Source organism: Lithobates pipiens, unplaced genomic scaffold, assembly GCF_037356315.1.
Source record: "Lithobates pipiens isolate NorthernLeopardFrog02 unplaced genomic scaffold, aLitPip1_a1.2 Scaffold_18, whole genome shotgun sequence".
Classification (NCBI taxonomy): Eukaryota; Metazoa; Chordata; class Amphibia; order Anura; family Ranidae; genus Lithobates; species Lithobates pipiens.
The window spans coordinates 166,179,754-166,202,866 of record NW_027507758.1 but is presented as its reverse complement, the minus strand read 5'-3'; the positions used below and the strand labels follow the sequence as shown (position 1 = coordinate 166,202,866).

The following is a 23,113-nucleotide window of genomic DNA, read 5'->3' as shown; positions in this document are numbered from 1 at the left end:
CGGGGATACCACATGTGGGGGACTTTTTGGGAGCCTAGCCACGTACGGGACCCCGAAAACCAAGCACTGCCTTCCGGATTTAAATATAAAATGCTACCAAAAAAACTGTTAGCGATCGCAGGGATCAGGCCTGACTCTGCGATCGCTGCAGTTATGTGTTTAGTGTTTTGTAAGTGACAGTGATCGATCGATACTGCACTTGGGTGGGCTGGGCAGAGGGGCAAAACGCAGGTGCTAGCAGGTATCTGGGCTGATCCCGCTAACAATGCGTTTTTTTGGAACCCTAAACTGCTGGGGAGGCTAGTATAGATCTGATCAGATATTGATCTGTTCAGATTCTATACCACTACGGAAGGTTTATGCTTTGCGTGTGGGTGTTAGCGGTACTGGCACTAACCTAGCACTGCCTGGGGCGACGCAGGCCCTGACCCTAAAACCTAATTGATATCACCCGCCGGGTGATCAGGGGGTTAAACCTTTATATGGTAATAAATGGTGGGTGCCCTGATGCTATAAAAAGCAAACTAACCAGAGTCACCCGTAACACTTATACGGTGATCACTGGTGAAAGGGTTAACTAGGGGCAATCAGGGGGTTCAAATTTTTATTAGGTAGTATATGGGGGTCCCTGGCGCTATATAAAAACCTGACGGGGAACCTAAATAACTAACTGGCTAACCAGCGTCACCAGTGACACTTATACTGTGATCGCTGGTGAAAGGGTTAACTAGGGGCAATTGGGTAGTATATGGGGGTACCTAGCGCTATAAAAACCTGGCGGTGAACCTAAAAAAATAACTAGCTACTTAGCGACACTAATGCAGCGATCAGAAAAATGATCGCTTAGTGACACTGGCAAAAGGGGGTGAAAGGGTTAACTAGCGGCAATCAGGGGGTTAAAACCATAATTGGGTAGTATATCGGGGTACCTAGCGCTATAAAAACCTGGCGGTGAACCTAAAAAAATAACTAGCTACCTAGCGGCACTAGTGACACTAATGCAGCGATCAGAAAAACGATCGCTTAGTGACACTGGCAAAAGGGGGTGAAAGGGTTAACTAGGGGCAATCAGGGGGTTAAAACCATTATTGGGTAGTATATCGGGGTACCTAGCGCTATAAAAACCTGGCGGTGAACCTAAAAAAAACTAGCTACCTAGCGACACTAATGCAGCGATCAGAAAAATTGGGGGGGGGGGGGGGTTTGTGTGCCTGTGTGTACCTACATGTCAGTGTAGTGTTGGTGCACACTTACTTTCTGTCTTCTCCTCGTAGTCCGGTCAAAAAGACCGCCCCGAGGAGAATGACATCACTTCCTCCTTCCTGTGTATACAATACACAGTGGGAGGAAGCTTCTCATTGGCCAGGAGCGATCGAGAGGGGGTGGCCAGAAACCAACGGCCATCCCCTCATCACGGATCGCTCCTGCAGCGAACCGGACCGCCGTATCCAGCGGCAGGGGGTCCGATCGGACCCCCCACCCGCTGGAAGGCAGGCACGTACATGTATGTGCTTGTGCCTGCCTGTGCCATTGCGATGATGTACAATGGCAATACGGTGGTCTTAAGTGGTTAAAAAAACATGCTGGTGGGGGAGGAGTTGGGGGGCCTGTGACCACATATAGGTAACAAGAGAAAGGTGGGCGCATGGTGTGACTGGTGGTGGTGTTCATGAGAAGGGATGAGCCCGATGTTCAAGTCCAACATCGTATGTTCGCCTGTTCTCCGAACAGCGAACAATATACGGTGTTCGCGGCAAATTCGAAAGCTGCAGGAACACCGTTAAAGTCTATGGGATACTAACATGAAAAATCAAAAGTGCTAATTTTAAAGGCTTATATACAGGTTATCATAAAAAGTGTTTGAGGACCTGGGTCCTATCCCAGGGGACATGTATCAATGCAAAACATTTTTTTTAAAACTGCGTTTTTTTCGGGAGCAATGATTTTTTTAATGCTTACAGTGAAACAATAAAAATGAAATATTCCTTTAAATATTGTGCCTAGGAAGTGTCTATAGCATACCTGTAAAGTGGCACATTTTTCCCGTGTTTAGTACAGTACCACCTAAAATTATGATATTTCTAAAAGAAAAATTGTCATTTAAAACTGATCACGGCTGTAATGAATTGTCAGGTCTTGACAATATAGATATACCTTTGGGTCTGATATGGAAATTAAAGGGAACCCTGTGCTAAGTTAAAAAAAATTATGTAGGGGTCCCCCCAAAATCCATACCAGACCCTTATCCCCGCACGCAACCTGGCGGGCTGCAGGAAAAGCAGAGGGGATGAGAGAGGGCCCTCCCTGAACTGTACCAGGCCACATGCCCTCAACATGGGGAGGGTGCTTTGGGGTAGCCACCCAAAGCACCTTGTCCCCATGTTGATGGGGACAAGGGTCTCATCCCCACAACCCTTGCCCGGTGGTTGTGGGGGTCCATGGGTGGGGGTTTTTTCGGAATCTGGTAGCCCCCTTTAACAAGTGGACCCCCAGATCCCGGCCTCCCCTTCTGTGTGAATTGGTAACAGGGTACAAATGTCCCCCCAACATTTCACAAAAAAAGTGTCAAAATGGTAAAAAAGACAAGATACAGCTTTGGACAAGTCCTTTATTAAAAAATAATAAAATAAAAATGTCCCATGGTGTAAGTTCATGCACGCCCAATGGACCGAAAAAGAAAAAAAAAGCCGCAACCGTCCCGCCTCCATGGGAGGCTCCCATCATGTGACGCGTCCCTGGGATGCTTCTACGCAATGGGGAAGCCCCCATGCATCAGTGGCCCCACCCTCAGTTATAAAAGAGCTGTCACAGCGAAGATGCGTCAGACAGCGGGAGCCTCCCATGGAGTCGGTTTGCGGCTTGTTTTTCACTTCATCGGGCAGCGTGAACTTACACCGTGGGACATTTTTACTTTTTTATTTTTTAATAAAAGACTTGTCCCAAGCAATCTCTTGTCTTTTTTACCATTTCAACAATTTTTTTTTTAAATGGTAGGGGTACATATGTACCCCGGTACCAATTCACATAGGGGGAGGCCGGGATCTGGGGATCCCGTGGTTTAAAGGGGACTTCCAGATTCCGATAAGCTCCCCACCCACAGACCCCCACAACCACCGGGCAAGGATTGCCGGGATGACGCCCTTGTTCCCATCAACATAGAGACAAGTTGCTTTGAGGGATACCTCAAAGCACCCTCCCCACGTTGAGGGCATGCGGCCTGGTACGGTTCAGGAGGGGGGCACTCTCTCGTCCAACCTCTGTCAGGTTGCGTGTTAGGATAAGTGTCTGGTATGGATTTTGGGGGCACCCCATGCCATTTTTTTACATTTTGGCACAGGGTTCCCCTTAAAATCCATAGGTCTGGTATGGATTTTGGGGGGGGCCCCTACGCCATTTTTGCATATAGATGAAAATATTTTTGTTTGGTATAGAAGAGTACTTATGTGAGCTTGATATGTACCATATATATGAGCACGGATCAGATATTTTTAATTGAGGGGTTTTTACCATCATGTATAAACAGTCATTTGGGGAAATTTCACTGCAGTTAATTGCATTTAGATGTTTAGAAGAGTGGCAAAATATATTGTTTTTTGACTGAGGAGGGTTTCACCATTATTTATAAGTGAAATATATATAATATTTAAGGTTAATCATGCAGTGCTGCACTTTTTTGTTAAGAATCTGTACAAGTGTAGAAGGTACTGCAGCAAAATATACTTTTAGAAAGAAGAAAAGTAATTTAGCTATTGTGGCTTTTTTTTTTTTTTTTATGGCATGGAAACCTCTGGGCTGCCCCAAAAATACATACCAGACCCTTAAGGTCCCTATGCTGTTTAAAAAAATAAAAAAAAAAATAAGAAACCAGCAGGGAAATTTCAGTAATTACATTATTCTTTTTAAATGTCACTTTTACTGCAGTACACTTTAAAAATGAAAAAAAAAAATGCAGTGGGATTCCCCGAAAAATCCACAAGAACCCCTTCACATCTAGTATAGATTTTAAGGGGAAATCCACTCCAAGAGAAAAAAATAACAAAAAAAAACTATTAGCCACTTCACCACAAACCTGACTTGACCGATGGACTTATCGGAATGCAGATGCCCCTTTTGAAATAAGGGGGCCTCTATATATTGTCTCTTCACATGTATAACCAACAGGTACACAGTACCTCTGGTTACTCACTGAAAAAAACTATGAAAAGTAAATAAACACATCATAGAAAAATGCATTTAGTGAAGAAAAAAACACAACCTCTGTCTTTGTCCTTTTAGTTAAAGTGATATTAAAGTCTTGTTTTTTTTTTTTTTTATATAACAAACATGTTTTACTTACCTGGTCTGTGCAGTGGTTTTGCACAGAGCAACCTGGATCCTCCTTTTCTCAGGTCCCTCGTTGGCACTCCTGGCTCCTCCCTCCTGTCAAGTGCCCGCATAGCAAGCAGCTTTCCATGCGGCAGAGAAAAGAGGAATTGGGAGATCGTTCCCCACCCAGTCACCCAAAAAATGGGAGCATTTTAGAAGGACTATTTCGGTACTGACTTATACAGCGTATACTCAAGGTTTAGTAAAAAAATTCACTTTTATTAATACAAAAAATATATAAAAACAGGATATCCAAATACATCCTAAAAAGTAAATGGTAGCAATCCGTGTATATCACCAACATTCATGTCCCCTTCTAGGGATGATCAAGATATGGTGGATTCCCACGGATATAATTTTTCTCAACATGTTTCACAGAGTTCTGCCGCTTCATCAGGAGAATATCTTAAATCAATCATTGTGATAGAAAACACTAGATGTCACAATATCATAATATGTAAGGAATTATTGAAAAAGTAAAGGGGAGGGGAAAAAAGAGGGCAATGTCACTTACCCGGGACCCAAGCCTAACTGGAATCAGAGCGCCACCAAAGTTCCCCCACGGTGGCTAAGGGGAGTGCAAAGTTGGACGGTTGTCTATATTAAATAATAACATTGTATGAGTAAACAATGTTCAACCCTAAGCCCTTGTACACACGGTCGGACATTCCTACAACCAAATCCGTCGGATTTTGTCCAACGGATTTTGTCCGACAGATTTTGTCCGAAACTGTTGCATACACACAGTTGGACAAAGTTGTCAGAAAATCTGATCGTACTTAACGTGATGACGTTATTTCGTTAGGACGGGACTACGTTCAGGCTAGTAGCCAATAGCTTTGGTATAGGAATTTGATCTGAGCATGCGTGGCACTTTGTCCGATCGGAATTCTCTACACATGAACGGACAACGTGCGATCGGATCATGTTGTCGGAAAATTTTATAGCCCAGCTGGAAAACTTGGTCCGTCGGATACTCCGATGGAAACAGTCCGATGGAGCCCACACACTGTCGGATTATCCGACAACACGGTCCGATCAGACATTGTCCATCGGAATGTCCGACCGTGTGTACAAGGGCTAAGAAGAACATTGGGAAGGATGGAGGGGGAAGAGGGGGAAAAAAAGGAAGGGAAGGCAAACAGAGAAAACAAAGACAGAAACAAGAAGAATGCAAAAACAACCAAAACAAATCCAAAAAACAAAAACAGAATACAATGAGAAAGAGAAATGGAGGAGAAAAGGCAGAAGAGATGGGAGAGTAAAAGGAAAGGAAAAATAGAAAAAGAAAAAAATGGGAGAAAAAAAAGATAGGGACAGGAAAGAAAGGGAAACAAAGAGGGGGGAGTGTTTCCCCATTCCCCTTCCTGCTTATTGCTCATATAGGACCATGTAACCATATTTGGGTGATGATATCAGCCACTATCCATGACCCTTTGTTTACATTCCAGATGACAGCTTGGGGTGCTTGTCAATAGCACGTGGTAGTCAACGAGTAAAGTCAATATATTTTTTGTTTCCCCTTATAAGTTATTAAATGTTTAACCACTTGCTTACTGGGCACTTAAACCCCCCTCAGTCCCAGACCAATTTTCAGCTTTCAGCGCTGATGCACTTTGAATGACAATTGCGCGGTCATACAACACTGTACCCAAATGAAATTTTTATCATTTTTTTCCCACAAATAGAGCTTTCTTTTGGTGGTATTTAGTTACAGCTCGGAGTTTTATTTTTTGCTAAACAAACAAAAAAAGATGCAAAAAAAAATAAATAAATCATGTTTTAATAGTTTGTTATAAAATTTTGCAAACGGGTAATTTTTCTCCTTCATTGAAGTGCGCTGATTAGGCGGCACTGATAGGCTGCATTGGTGGGCACTGATGGGCTGCATTGGTGGGCACTGATAGGCTGCATTGGTGGGCACTGATAGGCTGCACTGGTGGGCACTGATAGGCATAGTTAAGGCGGCACTAATAGGCACAGATAAGGCGGCACCGATGGGCACAGATAAGGCGGCACTGATGGGCAAAGATGGGCACAGATAAGATGGCACGGATGGGTGGCACGGATAAGTGGCACGGATGGGTGGCATGGATGGGCACTGATAGGTACCACTGATAGATGGGACTGATGGGCACTGATAGGTGGCACTAATAGGTGGCTCTGATAGGTGGCACTGCTGGGCACTGATTGGCGGCACTGCTGGGCACTGATGGGCGGCACTGCTGGGCACTGATGGGCGGCACTGGGGTGCAGCACCTTTGAGGCAGATTGTGGGCACTGTGGGTGGCACTGCTGGGTGGCACTGTGGGTGGCACTGTGGGCACTATGGGCACTGCTGGGTGGCACTGACGGGGGGCACTTACTTTTATTCAGGATGGCACTGCAGGGGGCAGGTGGGCACTGGCAGGGGGCAGGTGGTCGCTTGTATTGCTGGCCGTGATCGGGACTAATGTCCCGATCACGGCCGCCGGTGATCGGCTTTTTTTTTCTCTCCTCGCGCTGTCAGCGCGAGGAGGAATAATAGCCGATTACCGGCTCCGTTCTATCACATGATCAGCTGTCATTGGCTGACAGCTGATCACATGATAAGGGGTCGGGACCGACCCCTTGCACGGATCGGTGATCAGGCGAGTCTCATGGACTCGCTGATCACAGAGCGCGCCGCGCGCGCCCCTCAGGGGGCGCGCAGGCCGCTCGTGCACGGGACGACGTCAATAGACGTAGTCCCGGAAAAGTAGGTCCGCGCTAATGCCGTCATTTGGCAATAGCGGGGATCCCAAGTGGTTAAACTACTGCTATAATGAATTACCTTGTTGACCAGGAGAAATATGTATAATCAAGGACAAGCTCCCTGTTACTGAAGGAGCTTTGAAGTCTCAGAATGGGCCAACATTTGGCCTACCTGCTGGTAGAATTATTTTGAAATGACAGTTTCTTTAAAAATGTATTCCATTCAGACAGGTCATTTATATTTTTTCACAAAAATATTTTTCATTAATTTTATTGTATTAATATTTCACAATACAATTTTTAACCAGTTGGAGGGTAGAGAAGGTAATATATAATTTATATTGCACAGCTCAAACCAGAAAATTTTAGAGAATAACATTTCAGAAATTGCTTTTTTTTTATACTAAACTCAAGTAAAATATAAGTTAATCATGCTTAGGTTTGCATCAATATAGTCACAAGTATAATTCATCTAGGTTTTGTTCCTTTTCTAACTTTGTTATATATAGAATTCTGTTGCTTTTTGTCTATAACAAATGATCCTTTTACTTGGGAACTTGTCTTTTTCATTTTTAGTTCGATAGTTTGTTGATTATGTGGGCTCCAAAGCATAAAAACCATTATAGACATATCGACCCAGCCTGCTATAACTCTTACCTAAATAAGAATTAAATTCTCATTCCTCCAGCTGAGGAAAAGCTAATATGCAGGTCTTGCTGCAAGTCATTATTAAAAAAAAAGAAAAGAAAAGAGGAATAGAACCTGCACATAACCTGTTACTACGTAAGCCTACTTGTACTTTTTCACCCTGTCCCAAGTTCTCCTTTCACCAGATGACCACAGAGAACTGTTACATTCTGTACCTTTCTTATTCCCTGAACTAAAATGCCTTTGACCCAATTATATCTTTTGTTCCCAACTCAACGAAAATAGAACATACTGAAATAAACCTTGGGGATTGTGTTATTACCACAGCCTAACAATAAGCATGTATTTCCTTTTTTATATGACCCTCCTTAGAGGGTTTATCTACAAAAATGCAATTATCTTTTTTACACATTCCTAAATTACTTTGGCCTTAGTCGCTGTGTCACTGGGACAAGCAGCTACAAGTCTGCAAACACCAGTTGGTTCTTATTTGTATCAAATACTGCGGCACTAAATGGCTCAGAAAACTTGTGTGAGTTACTTACATTTAACATAATTTCTTTGGGTACTTAAATTTGTTCAGTTAGTATGAATATCTTGTAGCTGATCATTGTTGCACTTTAAAGCTTTTAGATGAAAAAGGTGTATGAAGATTTTATATATATAAACTTTTAACACATTTGTTTTTTTTTTGAACAGCCGCTTCTGTAACGCCAGTACCCCAGATGGTTGTGTATGCCAGCTACTTACCACTCCATTTGAGTGAACAGAAGATTTCCATACTTGGGCAGATGGTGAGGACTTTTAAAATCATTCAGCCATTATAAGACAAGATTGTGTAGAACTTTTATAAATTATTTATTTGTTTACCGGAGCTCAATTTGTATTCAAAAGCCTAAATGCTCCATATAATTATACTGTATATAACTTCTAATACAGTACTGCATAGTCATACATATTCTAGTATGATATCAAATAAGATAAATTTAATCATAAAAGCTACAGTTGTGATATAATCTCAGTTCATGGTCATTATAGGCCCAAAGTGTCATTTATCAGCAGATAGTTGTAATGGTCATACACAACTTGAATATTTGTGCCATGATTTACCCTGTCAGCACTACCCTGCTCAACAATTTTTTATTGGAAAATTGAAGGACCGGATTTTAAAAAATTCTCTGCCGGACAGTGAATGCAGCCAATCTGTTCAGTTATTCTGGCAGCCGCTGGAGCACTGCCTCTGAGAATACAATAGCCGGCAGGGGAGATTCCTTCTTCCACACTCTTGTGCGGATGGGAGAATCTATTGACATCTTAACGTGTATGACTAGCCTTAGATATACAGGTAAGTAACCTAATTTCTTTTCTAATTTCTGATAACCTAATGTTCCTAATTTCTGGGAATCTATGGAGATAAAACAATTCTACTTCTTAAACAGAACATGTACATCTAGTGCAAGCTGATTCTAATCTAAAATTAAAAATACATTTTCAGGGCAAAGCCCATTTTGTAAGGTAATAGACTATATGTGTCCAAGACCTTAACCACTTGAGTACCAGCCTGGATTATCGGTAACTATCAGGTAATTTTCATTTTTACTGCTGTGATACTTTGACTGACAGGTATTTGGTCATGTAACCCCAAATTCATTCTATAACTTCTTTTTGAGACAGATAGATCTTTCTTATGGTGGTAATTAAGTAACCACTGTTTTTTTTTTTTTTATGTTTACCGTATATACTCGAGTATAGGCCGACCCGAATATAAGCCGAGGCCCCCAATTTACCCCCAAAAAAACTGGCAAACTTATTGACTCGTGTATAAGCCGAGGGTGAGACATGCCTGTCCATCCCTGTGTGTCCGTCCATCCCTGTGTGTCCGTCCATCCCTGTGTGTCCGTCCATCCATCCCTGTGTGTGTGTGTGTCCATCCATCCATCCATCCCTGTGTGTGTGTGTCTCCATCCATCCATCCATCCATCCCTGTGTGTGTGTGTCTCCATCCATCCATCCATCCCTGTGTGTGTGTGTATCCATCCATGTGTGTGTGTGTGTGTGTGTGTGTGTGTGTGTGTGTGTGTGTGTGTGTGTGTGTGTGTGTGTGTGTGTGTCCAGCCTACCTGTGTCCCGAGCCTTTGTCCCGAGCCTCCGTCCCGTGCCTTGCCTCCTTGCCTCCGTGCCTTGCCGCCGTGCCTTGCCGCCGTGCCTTGCCGCCGTCCCGTCCCGTCCCGTCCCGTGCCGTGCCTTGCCTTGCCTTGCCTCCGTCCCGTGCCCTCTTCGTCGGCGCCTCGGCGGCCATTGTAAAATTCAAAAGCTGCGCCGCCGCCTTCGCCTGTGATAGGCGGAACACTGAATTTCCCAGCAGCCTGTGTTCCGCCTATCACGTACATCGTATCATCCTCGTCCGTAGTACAAGGATGATACGATGTCCGTGATAGGCGGAACACAGGCTGCTGGGAAATTCAGTGTTCCGCCTATCACAGGCGAAGGCGGAGCCGGAGGCGCAGCTTTTGAATTATAGAATGGCCGCTGTCTGTCTGCTCGACACGCTGATCGAGCGGGCAGACAGCGATGACTCGAGTATAAGCCGAGGGGGGCACTTTCAGCCTCAAAAAAGAGGCTGAAAATCTCGGCTTATACTCGAGTATATACGGTACTATATAAAGGAAAAAAAGACCAACCTTTTTGAAAAAAAATATCTTTCTAATGAAATAAAAATGCTGAAACAGTACGAACATCCCGCAATTACTCAGTTTTTGGAATGTAAATACCCCAAGGTGATCTTGTCTTTTGCCACATTTTTTGGAAATGAAAAAAACACTAATATTAAGCGGTTACGATATGGAGCTTGGTAATGGTGCACTAGATACAGTGCATGGCTCATACACAGAGGGAGGAGGTGAAGGGGCTAATGTACAGGTTACATAAAGTGGGAGGATGGAGATGAAGGGAAAAATTTGCATTTGTGCAGAATAACCTCCTTATGCAGAATAACCAAAGATTAATCAGTTCACAGGCATCCACAAGGAAAATGACCCATCTATGCTTTATCCAGTGGCATTTGTAGACATGTGATGTACATAACTTAAAGTGGGGTGCCCCCTAAAAAAAATAAAAGTCAGCAGCTAAAAATACTGCAGCTGCTGACTTTTAATAATCGGACACTTAGGCCGCGTACACACGCGGGGACTGTTCGCCCAACTTTGTCCGTCAAACAGTTTCGGCAAACAGTCCGCTCAAAATTAGCATGGACGGACATGGCCACACACGACGGACGAACAGTTTGCTGAAACTGTGCGCGATGACGTGAACGGCACGTACGACGAGACGAAAAATACGACGTCCTATACACTGCATTATAACTTTCGGCGTGTAAATCCTTTCTGAGCATGCGCGGAACTTAGTTTGACGAACAAGCCTACACACGAGGGGACTGTTCGCTGAAACAAGGTTTCAGCGGACAGTTTTTCGGAATTTCCGAAAAACCTTGTTCAGCGGACTGTTCGCTGAAACTGTCCGCTGAAAGCCCACACACGAGCGGACTGTTTGCCGAAACACTGTTCAGCGGACAAAGTTGGGCGAACAGTCCCCGGGTCCAGCGATGCGGGGGAATGAACCCCCCCTCGTTCCCCCGCTCTGTTCGCGGCGCCGTCATTCTTACCGTGGGCATCTGGCTGTGGCTTCACAGCCGGGCACCCACTGGGCATGCGCGAGCGGCGCAGAGCACCGTGATATGCCACACAGTCATCTGGGACATGTGACAGGTCCCAGATGACTGTGCGGTGCGAGGGGAAGTGATGTCACCAGCCCAGGCAAGAAAGAAGGTAGACTATGAGGGACCCCCTAGATATAGGTATTTAGAGGTGAGTAAAAATATATATTTTTTTCCAATTATTTTTATTTATTTTTTAAGAATTTTTAAACTATTTTTTCTTTTTTGGTGGCAACACCACTTTAAGGTATTGATTTTTTTTTTTTTAGGCTGACTCATCAGAGAAATTGAGACACTATGGATTATCTCACAGTTATAATCATCCAGTACTTGTGTCTAGGACTAGGTCATGTCCACTGGTGGCTCCACCAACATCTCCCGTCCCACGATGGAACCTCATACAGCAAAAAAAAGAAATTAATATAACAGATGAAGCCAAAGGTAATATTATGAAGTTGCACAATAGGTTCACATTTAAAAAATTGGCAGCCTCTTTTATTAAGAAGAATTTGTGAGGATAGCCAACTTTACTGTATAAGAGCTAAACCCATAACTGACAGAATAAGTTATCAGGTCATAGTTTGTTTTTTTGCAGCATTTCCAGTGTTCCCCCTATAGAAATAACTACTTTTTCAAAATTGCTACTTGTAGATTCATAAACATGTGACCCCGGGTCTGTTAGTTAATAGGTCAGTCTTCCTTCGGACCTTTAATTGGGATGGGGAAAGAGAATGTTAATACTTTCCACTATATTCAAGACACACTGATTTATTATAACAGTGCGAGTGATTGCCACGTTCAAATAAAAACTTGCCAAAGAAAAAGAAAAGAAGCAGGCTATTTCAAAATGTGAAAACATAAAATTTTTCGTTTGTGCAGTGATATTATGTGTAAAATGTTTGTAAATTACATGTATAGTGTTTTTGGTTCCCTATATTTATTTAGTTTGCTTTAGACAAGGTTACCAACAAATATTTCATTATAGTTTTAGTCCTAATAGAAAATATATGTGAAAGCTAAGTACCCTTATGCCTAACTGTTGCTATTGTTTATAATCTTTTCAGCAACAAAGTTAGTTCAAGATTTTCAAAAATTGGTTATTTATTTAGATTAAGTTATTATCTGGCAGAATGAACAGTACATTTACTTTTCCTGGGGAATTTTAGATTAATATATTTCTCTACAGTGACTCAAAGGACATGTCATTGATCATAACAAGACACGACAAAGAGCCCAATTTTATCTGCACAGCCTCCATTTGTCATGTTCCATTTGTTGTATCTGGAAAATTTATATGTTCCTTCTACAGAGTTAGAAAATTTTTAGACCCAGCATACAAAACAGCCGTTGCAAAAAGGCAATCAATTTTGTATTCCATAACAGATCCAGACTTTTACATCAAGGTTTTTTTTTTGTAATTTACTAGATAAATGAGCTGTATCTTGACCAAAAATAGCTTACTAAATTTTGCAATTTCTAGACAATGTATTTTGTACTGTATTTTACACACATATTGCTTTTAGTATTTGGTTAAGTAGAAACAGGTTAAAGAACTGTACCATTTAACATGTATGTGAACTGACAGTAGACAGTATAAATTGTAGTTAAAAAAAAAATACAGAATGGAACAAAAGTAGAAACTTTTTCGCTACACTTACAGCAGTCATATACCTGACTCCCTCAAGAGCGTCAAGTGTTTTATGCCCACCCTATAAAAGACATACATGTCAGTACTATCCTCCCCCATATGTACTAGTGTTATGGATGTTAATAAGGTTTAATAATTACTTCTATGCCTTATAGTGGCTAAGAACAGATGTAATTACCAAAGACTTGCCCATTCAGATCTACTTGTAAGCGAAAGGGCAATCTTCTTGAGCAATTGTATTGTTGGTAAAAAATAGTTAGATTTCCCTTGCCCTTGAGTCATGTGAGTTGGGTTGACCATATATTCATTTTTTTTTTTCGATTACCCATTCCACACATTCAATGGGGGGATCACACCCACTGTGCTATTGTATTCTGATAGTGGAGAGCTTTCCCCGCCATCAGAATGCACTGATCAGTGTTGCTGGTGGCACTGATTGTTCAGCAAAAACCCATACATGGATCAAGATTTAGCTGAACCGGACAAATTTCGATCCATCTATAGACTACCTTAGCACATCTCAATGTGAGGCAGCTTACTTAGTGCACTGGAGGTCTGAGCATGGAATCAGGGCCAGTGCTAGACTATTTTGCACCCTAGGCAAGACCAGCTACTGTCTGCCCCTTAATCTCGGTGTTATTAACCACTTCAGCCCTGAAAGATTTGGCTGCTCAATGACCAGAGCACTTTTTACACTTTGGCACTGCGCTGCTTTAACTGGTAATTGTGTGGTTCTGCAATGCTGTACCGAAACAAAATAAACAGAGCTTTCTTTTTATGGTATTTGATTGCCTCTGCGATTTTTATTTTTTGCGATATAAACAGAAACAGACCAAAAATGTTGAAAAAAATGATATTTTCTACTTTTTGTTATAACAAAAATCCAATAAACTCAATTTTTGTCAAACATTTAGGCCAAAATGAATTCAGCCACATTTCTTTTGTAAAAAAACTCAATAAGCGTATATTTATTGGTTTGCGCAAAAGTTATAGCATCTAGAAACTAGGGTACATTTTCTGGAATTAACGCAGCTTTTAGTTTATGACTACCTATTGACCCCATTTTGGAAAGTAGACACCCCAGGGAAATTGCTGAAAGGCATGTTGAGCCCACTGAATATTTTATTTTTTTGTCACAAGTGATTGAACAATGACAAAAAAAGCTCCAGGAGAGATCCATGCTGGATTTAAATAGCCTCCATGGACCAGATCCATCCAAAGTTCCACTGAGGTCAAAGTGGATGTTACCTGGGGCCTCATATCCAAAGCATGGGTTTTTGCCTGTAATGCCTCTTTTTGTAGGGCTGGACCCCGGGACCAAGGGCTTAGGTCTTGCTACATTACCTAAAGCTTTCCTGGTGGGATGCTTTTACAGGTCCAAGGGAGGGATCTGGTCCTTGAAGGTTTTCTAAACGCAGCCTACCATGAAGGGTGAAGGTTGGATTGTCTGTTAATTCAGCAAATCCTGCGGAGGGGATAAGGTAAGGGTAGAAACTTAGGAACTAAATACTCCTATGTATTCTTCTTTAAGGCAAAAAATGTCATGCCTTAATTTTCCACTCGAGGGAGTCTATGCACATACCTTAGTCTGTTGTCTTCACTGTAAAGCTCAGTCAGTCTGTGTGTGGCCGCCGAAATGTGTGCAGGGGGATTTTTTTCAGATAAAAAATCTGTCAGATGCTTTCTTTCTCCCCCTCTGAAGGGACCAGAGGGTTAAGGGAACATCAGCAGGTGTACCCCCCCCTGCTGTGGGGGGTGTGGCATTCCCATGTTATTGTTACTCTATATATTGCACTGTTTTTTGCCTGCTGCTAAAAGGGCTCTGCCTTTGCCTCCCCTCCCCTCCCGCCCCTCGTGTTGGGTCTATAGACCCGAAAACTGCCGTGCACGAGTGCAGGAACATTTTAAAATGAAACAAGGGGGCGGGGCCTAGACACAGCACCATGCAACATTCACGAGGATGCACGGCAGGTAATGTTAACACGGCTGAGACAGTCTCTCCTCGACTGACGAGGAGGAAGAAAGCAGTCTGCACACAGGGACATAGGGGCTGTGGGACACATAAGGGTTGCAACCTGGCATTCCCTGATACAGGAAGGACACTTTTTCCCAGCACTAGGCTAAACTTTATAGCGACTTTTACTGTCATGACTATATTCAGCGATTAAGTCCAATTGTATAGTGCCTCTGTTTTTGTACTTAGGACTATGCCTGCCAAAAAAGACACCACTAAGGCCAAAAGGTACTAAAGGTTTCACCTCCAGGCGCTAGAATCTCGAGCTGCATTTCCACGCTGTCATGCTAGCCTGAATTACCAATTATGGCAAGCCAGGGTGAGCCATTGTAACAAATTGATGGTGAAACTGCTTCTCACATCTCAGCCCCTGTATACGTGAATGAAGATGTCCTTTCCTCCACCCTGCAGGGTCTGGAAGGAAGATTAGCGACTTTAATCGCATCCTCCATTCAAATGGATAGGAAGCGTGCAAGATCCCCCTCCTCCACTTCAGAACCTTTGTAAGGGGAACAGTGGGCACAGGATGAGGTGTTAACCTCAGGCGATCAGGAGGAAAAACAAACCGATGATTCCTCTGTGGAAGAAACAACAGTAGATGAACCTTTTTCAGCTTTACAATCTGAGAAATTGCTGATAAAAACTCTTACGGCCATGGTTCGTTCCACTTTCATGCTATCCCTAATGGAGTCTCCTGAAAGATTGGTTTCTTCCTTGGGTTGCTTAAAACCTTCTCAGCCTTTTACATGCATTTCCTGTCCTTGTATTACTAGAACAGCTTATTTTTGATGAATGGGATCACTCGGATAAGCATAAGCACGGAGGAGACATTCACCAAGAGATAGAAAGTACCAGCAGTTTATTCTGCCATTTCCAGTGTGAATAAAAGCCTAACTTGTCCTGTAGACAATGCACAAATACTTAAGGATCCAACAGATAAGAGGTTGGAATCTCTGTTAAAATCAATTTTTTCCTTGGCATGTGCCATTACTCAACCTACAGTAGCTGCAATAGGCATCTGACAGTAGCTGCAATAGGCATCTGTCAATCGCTAAAAGGACCAATTTAGACAGGCCCTTAAAGAGGTTCCTGCGCAACAATGGGAATTGGCTGAACTACCAAAAGCATTATGCTTTGCCATAGATGCCATTAAAGATTCTATTCACCAGGCACCCCGCCTTAGGCTTATGCTTGTGCATATGCGTAGAATCCTGTGGTTAAAAAATTGGTCAGCTGAAGCACCATGTAAAAACCTCCTAACAGGCTTCTCTTTTCATGGGGAGCGACTATTTGGAGAAGATTTGGACAAATGTATCCAAACAATTTCTAGTGGGAAAAGTACTCTTTTGCCATTCTAAAGAAAGTATAAACACCCTTCATTTAAACTGTCTCTTTCCCCTGCGCCAGGGGTTTCTGTCTCTTGGCAGTGGCGACGGCCTCCGCCGTCATACTATAGAGGAAAGCCTCAGGTTCAGACCCAGGCTCAAAAGAAGTCCTGGGGTCGGAAACCTGCAAATCAGAATCCTAAAGCCTCATCACGAAGAGGCAACCCCGCTCACCAAGGTGGGGGGAAGATCTCTACACTTTTCAGAAGTCTGGCAGGAGGAAATTCAGGACAGATGGGTCATCTCAATGGTAATGCTTGAGGACAAGCTGGAATTTCAGGACTTTCCACCGTCTCGTTTCCTGAGGTCAAGTGTTCCAAAGATCCAGAGAAAAAGACAATCTCTGTTTCAGGCAATAGACCGATTAATATCTCAAGGGGTGATCATACAGATCCCCACAAAAGAGCAAGGTTTGGGGTTTTATTCAAATATTTTTATAGTACCAAAACCAAATGGGGATATCAGACCCATTCTAGATCTAAAAAATCGAAATGAGTTCTTGAAGATCCGCTCATTTTGCATGGTGACGATTAGGTCAGTAGTTTCTATCCTTCTAGGAGGAGAACTTCTGGCATGGTTTGACATCAGGGATGCATATCTGCATGTTCCTATATTTCCCACTCACCAAAAGTTTCTGTGGTTCGAGTTAGAACAGCAGCATTTCCAGTTTGTAGCCCTGCTCTTCGGGCAAGCCACAGCACCCCGGGTGTTCACAAAAGTGCTGGCCCCAACTCTAGCCAGGTTAAGGGCACAGTGCATAACAGTCGTAGCATACCTAGATGATCTTTTGCTAATAGACCAGTCGGTGGTTTGGAGCAAAGCGTACGCATTACAACCAGTTACCTGGAAAGTTTGGGTTGGATTCTCAACCTAGAGAAATCTTCCTTAATACCGCTAAAAAGACTGGAGTACTTGGGTCTGATCATAGACACAGCCCAGGAAAAGGTGTTCTTGCCGCAGGCAAAGATCAACTCCATAAGAGAGCTGGTGTGGATGGTCAGGTCAAAAGGAAACCCCTTCATTTGCCTTTGCATGTGGTTGCTAGGAACCATGGTGGCTTGATTCGAAGCAGTTCCCTATGCCCAGTTCCATTCAAGACTGTTGCAAAACAGTATCCTGTCTGCTTGGAACAAAACGATTCAAGCTTTCCCCAAGGGTGTCACAAAGCCTCAGTTGGTGGTTACTAACGCTACTAATCTCCTGAAAGGAAAATCCTTTAGACCAGTTATCTGGAAAGTGGTAACGACAGATTCCAGCCTTTCAGGCTGGGGAGCAGTACTAGAAAAAACAACTGTCCAGAGACAGTGGTTAAGAGCTGAAAGAACCTTGTTCAATCAATATCCTAGAGATTCGGCAGTGTGTCTGGCTCTAAAGGCCTGGACTTTCAGGTTATGGAATTGTCCTGTCAGGATCCAATCCAACAATGCCACAGCTGTGGCCTATATAAATCACCAAGGGGGCACCAAGAGTCTCTCAGCGCAGAGAGAGGGGAACCATATTCTAACTTGAGCAGAAAGGAATGTTCCTTGCCTATTGGCAGTCTTCATTTCGGGAGTAGAGAATTGGCAGGTGGACTAATTGAGTCGCCAGCAGTTATTCCCAGGGGAATGGTCTCTTCACCCCGACATTTTTTGGGCTGTTTGCCAGAGATGAGGGACTCTGGACATAGATCTTCTAGCGTCCATTTTCAACATGAAGTTAGTCAACTTTGTGGCCAGAACAAGAGATCCACTCGCATGTGGAATGGATGCGTTGGTGACCACATGGGATCATTTCTCACTGATCTATGCATCCCCCCTATTCAGTCGACTATGCATTCCCCCGCCTCGATTTCTTTGCAGGATCAAGCTGGAAAGAAAGCGGGTAATTCTGGTAGCACCAGCATGGCCCAGAAGATAATGGTATGCAGAAATCTTAAAGATGGCAGTGGAAGGCCCATGGTCCCTCCCACTACGGCCAGATCTGCTTTTACAGGGACCGATATTCCATCCTACCTTACGGTCTCTAAATTCAACGGCTTGGCTATTGAAACCCACATTTTGAAGAAACGTGGGCTTTCCGGGTCAGTTATCTCTACCCTGATTAATGCAAGGAAGCTAGCTTCCAGAAATTGGCCTTGAGTACTATTAAAGGCTCAGCTTTATCTGTCTTATTTCAAAGACCACTTTTAAAACATTCTTTAGTCTGGGGTTTTATGCAAGGGGTGATGCGACTTAATCTGCCAGTCAAACCTCCCTTGAACCCTTGGGACTTGAACTTAGTTTTGTCTGTGTTACAAAAACAGCCATTTGAACAGATGCAACATATTGCCCCAGTCCTTCTGACAAGGAAGTTGGTATTTTTGGTTGCTATATCCTCAGCAAGCAGGGTTTCGGAATTGGCTGCTCTTTCTTGTAAAGAGCCATATTTGATTTTTCATGAGGACAAAGTGGTGTTATGCCCTTGTCCAGACTTTTTGCCAAAAGTGGTTTTACATTTTCACCTAAACCAAAATATTGCCTTGCCATCATTTTTTCCAAAACCATGTTCCAGGGAAGAAAAGTCACTCTAGTTACTACTAAATTTGTAAGACTGATGTCTCATTTAATCTGCCAGAGGGTCAAGAAAGGACAGGCAGCATCAAAATCCACTGTCTGTAAGTGGATTCGGCAAGTTATAATTCAAACTTATAATTTAAGGGGTAAGATTCCCCCTTTCCAAGTTAAGGCAGTGCGTCATCAGGCCTCCATGGCTCAGATATGTAAGGTCGCAACTTGGACTTCAGTGCATACATTCACAAAATTTTATCAGGTGGATGTAAGGGGGTATGGGGGTATGGGCGCAGTGTGCTGCAGGCAGAAGTATAGGTCCTCAAGTCTGGGGCTACCCTCAGGGTTGTGTCTCCCTTCCCTCAAGTAACATTGCTATGGGACGTCCCATTGAGTAATTACTTAAGGCTCTGTGCCCCATGATGTACAATAAAGAAAATAGGATTTTTATAACAGCTTACCTGTAAAATCCTTTTCTTGGAGTACATCATGGGACACGGAGGCCCCTCCCCTCTTTTTTTGGGATTTAAGTTTATTGCTTTGCTACAAAAACTGATGTGCTCCTGGAAGGAGGAGTGGTTATATAGGGAGTGAACTTCCTGGATTGGGTATACCAGTGTCCATCACCTAAAGGTGGCCTATAACCCATTAAGTAAATACTTAAGGCGCTGTGTCCCATGATGTACACCAAGAAAAGGATTTTACAGGTAAGCGGTTATAAAAATCCTATTTTTGGGAACCCTAAACTTTCAGGGATGCTAATATAGTTCTAATCAGGTCAAAGATATTGATCTGCTCAGATACTATACTACTAAGGGAGATGGATGGTGCGTGCATGGGTGTTAGCACTGCTGGCACTAATCTGACACTGCCTGGGGCGACGAAGACCCTAACTGATGTCACCCATCGGGTGATCAGGGGTTTAAACCCTTTATCAGGTAATATATACTGCAGGTGCCCTGACGCTATAAAAAATAACTAACTAACTAACCAGCATCACCTGTTACACTAATATGGCGATCACTGGTGATGGGGTGATCAAGGGGTTAAACCTTTATGGGGGGTTAGGAGGGATAGACTTTTCTGGGGCTACTACTAAGTACCCCAACACCGATTATTGTCACAAATGACACCAGTACAGTGATCAAAGAAAAATATGAACACTGCACTGGTGACACAGTGACAGGGAGTGAAGAGGTTAACTGGGGGTGTGATCAGGGGGTGATTGGGGGGGTGAAATGTGTGCCTGTGTGTATTGTGTCAGTGCAGTGTTGGTGCAACTTACTCTGAGATGACTTCTCTCCTCTATCTGTAATGAAAAGGATTCCACGAGGGGCGATGACATCACTTCCCCTGTCTGTGTTTACACTTACACAGGCAGGGGAAGGATTTAATTCGCCATAACCGATCACCAGGTCCAGGCCAGAAATAATTGGCCTGGGCCTGGAGCCTGGAGTCTGTTCGGTTTTGAATCAAATACAATCGTCGAACACACGCCCCCTAGGCGGGTGCGCGCCTGACATAAGGCAACGTCGCTTCACCCAACCTGCTGCAGTAAAACTGCAGGCTGCTGGTCAGGAACTGGTTAAATAACCGCCCAATACACACTTTAATCACTGATCCCAGTGTGTATTGTGTCAATCTGTCAGTGTTTTTTTTTTTTTTTATAATGACACTTTACTATTTTACTGTGTGCCATTATAAAAAAATATTAGCGTCAGAAGTGGTCACAGTGGTGGAACACCAGGGCCCAGTCGCAAGTGATACCTTTGCATCCCCGGTAGTCAGGGCCAGATTTACAGCATCATGTGCCTGGAGCTGAGGATTTTGGTGGGCCCATAAATTATGAAACCTCTTACTCTGTATGCTACATAATTATTTTCTCTACAGCCCTGCCTTCCTTAACCACTACTTGTGCCTAGGCAGTCCTTCCATCACCACCCACAGCACCTGGGACCCTTCCCTCATTATCTACTGTGCCTGCAGACTCCCTTGCCCTACTACCCACTGCACCTGCAGCCCTCTACCCTCACCACCCACCATGCCTGGACCCCCCATCCCTCACTATCCATCATGCCTAGGCACATCTTCCCTCACCAACTACTGTGCCTGCAGCCCCCCTTTACTGCAGACATACTACAGGAGATGGTCAGAGACTGCAGAAATACAGCAGGAGATGGTCAGAGACTTCAGACATACAGCAGGAGATGGTCAGAGACTGCAGACATACCGCAGGAGATGGTCAGAGACTGCAGACATACAACAGGAGATGTCAGAGACTGCAGACATACAACAGGAGATGGTCAGAGACTGCAGACGTACTACAGCTGTGGACAAAAGTTTTGAGAATGACACAAATATTAATTTTCACAAAGTCTGCTGCCTCAGTTTTTATGATGGCAATTTGCATATACTCCAGAATATTATGTTATGATCAAATGAATTGCAATTGATTGCAAAGTCCCTCTTTACCATGAAAATGTAATGTAAACGTAATCCCCAAAAAAACATTTCCACTGCATTTCAGCTCTGCCACAAAAGAACCAGCTGACATCATGTCAGTAATTCTCTTGTAAAAACAGGTGTCGGTGTTGATGGGAACAAGGCTGGAAATCACTCTGTAATGCTGATTGAGTTAGAATAACAGACCGAAGGAGGGTGGTGCTTGAAATCCTTGTTCTTCCTCTGTTAGCCATGGTTACCTGCAAGGAAACACTTGCAGTCAACTTTGCTTTGCACAAAAAGGGATTCACAGGCAAGCATATTGCTGTTACTAAGATTGCACCTACTCTAAATCAGACATTTATCGGATCATTCCAATAGATAGACTTCAATCAGAGAGGTTCAGTTGTTGTGGAGAAGGCTTCAGGGTGCCCAAGAAAGTTCAGCAAGTGCCAGGACCGTATCCTACAGTTGATTCAGCTGTGGGATCAGGGCACCACCAGTGCAGAGCTTGCTCAGGAATGGCAGCAGGCAAGTGTGAATGCATCTGCATATATAGTGAGGCGAAAAGTTTTGGATGATGAACTGGTGTCGAAGGGCAGCAAAGAAGCCACTTCTCTCCAGGAAAAAAATCAGGGACATGCTGATATTCTGCAACATGTACAGGAATTGGACTGCTGAAGACTGGGGTATAGTCAATTTCTCTGTTGAATCCCCTTTCTGATTGTTTGGGGCATCCGGAAAAAACCTTGTCTTAAGAAGAAAAGATGAACGCTACCATCAGTCCTGTGTCATGACAACAGTAAAGCATCCTGAGGGTATTCGTGTATGGGGTTGCTTCTCAGCCAAGGGAGTGGGCTCACTCACAATTTTACCTAAGAACACAGTCATGAATAAAGAATGGTACTAAAACATCCTCCAAGAGCAACTTCTCCCAACCATCCAAGAACAGTTTGGTGATAAACAATGCCTTTTCCAGCATGATGGAGCACCTTTTCATAAGGCAAAACCGATAACTAAGTGACTTGGGGAACAAAACATCGAAATTTCGGGTCCATGGCCAGTAAACTCCCCAGACCTTAATCTCATTGAGAACTAGAGGTGGGTAAACATAAAAAAAATAGACATATGCAGTTTGTTTAGGTCCAAATTAGTGTTTTTCTGAATTTAGACAAATTCATTAATTCGGAAATATCCGAATTTCTGAATTTTTCCAAATATCCAAATTTTGGGGAAATTCTAAATGATAAAATTGTAAATTCGAATATTCAGAAATTCGTAAATTTGTAAATCCAAAAATAAGAATGAAAATCCAAAAACGAAAACCCAAAAATAAGAAAAAAAATTCAAAAACCCAATATAACAACTAACTATTACTAACTAATAAATTATAGGTATTGGAATTTCCTTTCAAATTTGGTTGTTAGTGAATGTAACGAATATGAAACTATCCGAAGGTACAAATTATCCATAATAACGAATGCGATATCTAAACAAATGGAACATATCAAATTAATAATTAATAATAATAATAAAAATGTATTATTATTATTAATTATTATTTGGTTTTGTTCCATTTGTTTAGATGCGTCATTTTTTATTTCGGATAATTCCTAACTTCAGATAAATTTGTATTTT

General features: G+C 43.0%; 1 protein-coding gene across 2 annotated transcripts in view; it reads left to right on the top strand.

Annotated features, from left to right (window-relative positions):
• ADGB (androglobin) overlaps positions 1-23,113 on the top strand; it is a 422,031-nt gene that overhangs the window by 163,416 nt on the left and 235,502 nt on the right. For both annotated transcript variants that reach the window (XM_077486347.1, XM_077486346.1), the window contains exons 10-11: positions 8,446-8,540; positions 11,728-11,899. In XM_077486347.1, coding sequence (XP_077342473.1) covers positions 8,446-8,540; positions 11,728-11,899 — 267 coding nt within the window. The remainder of the gene's footprint in view (positions 1-8,445; positions 8,541-11,727; positions 11,900-23,113) is intronic.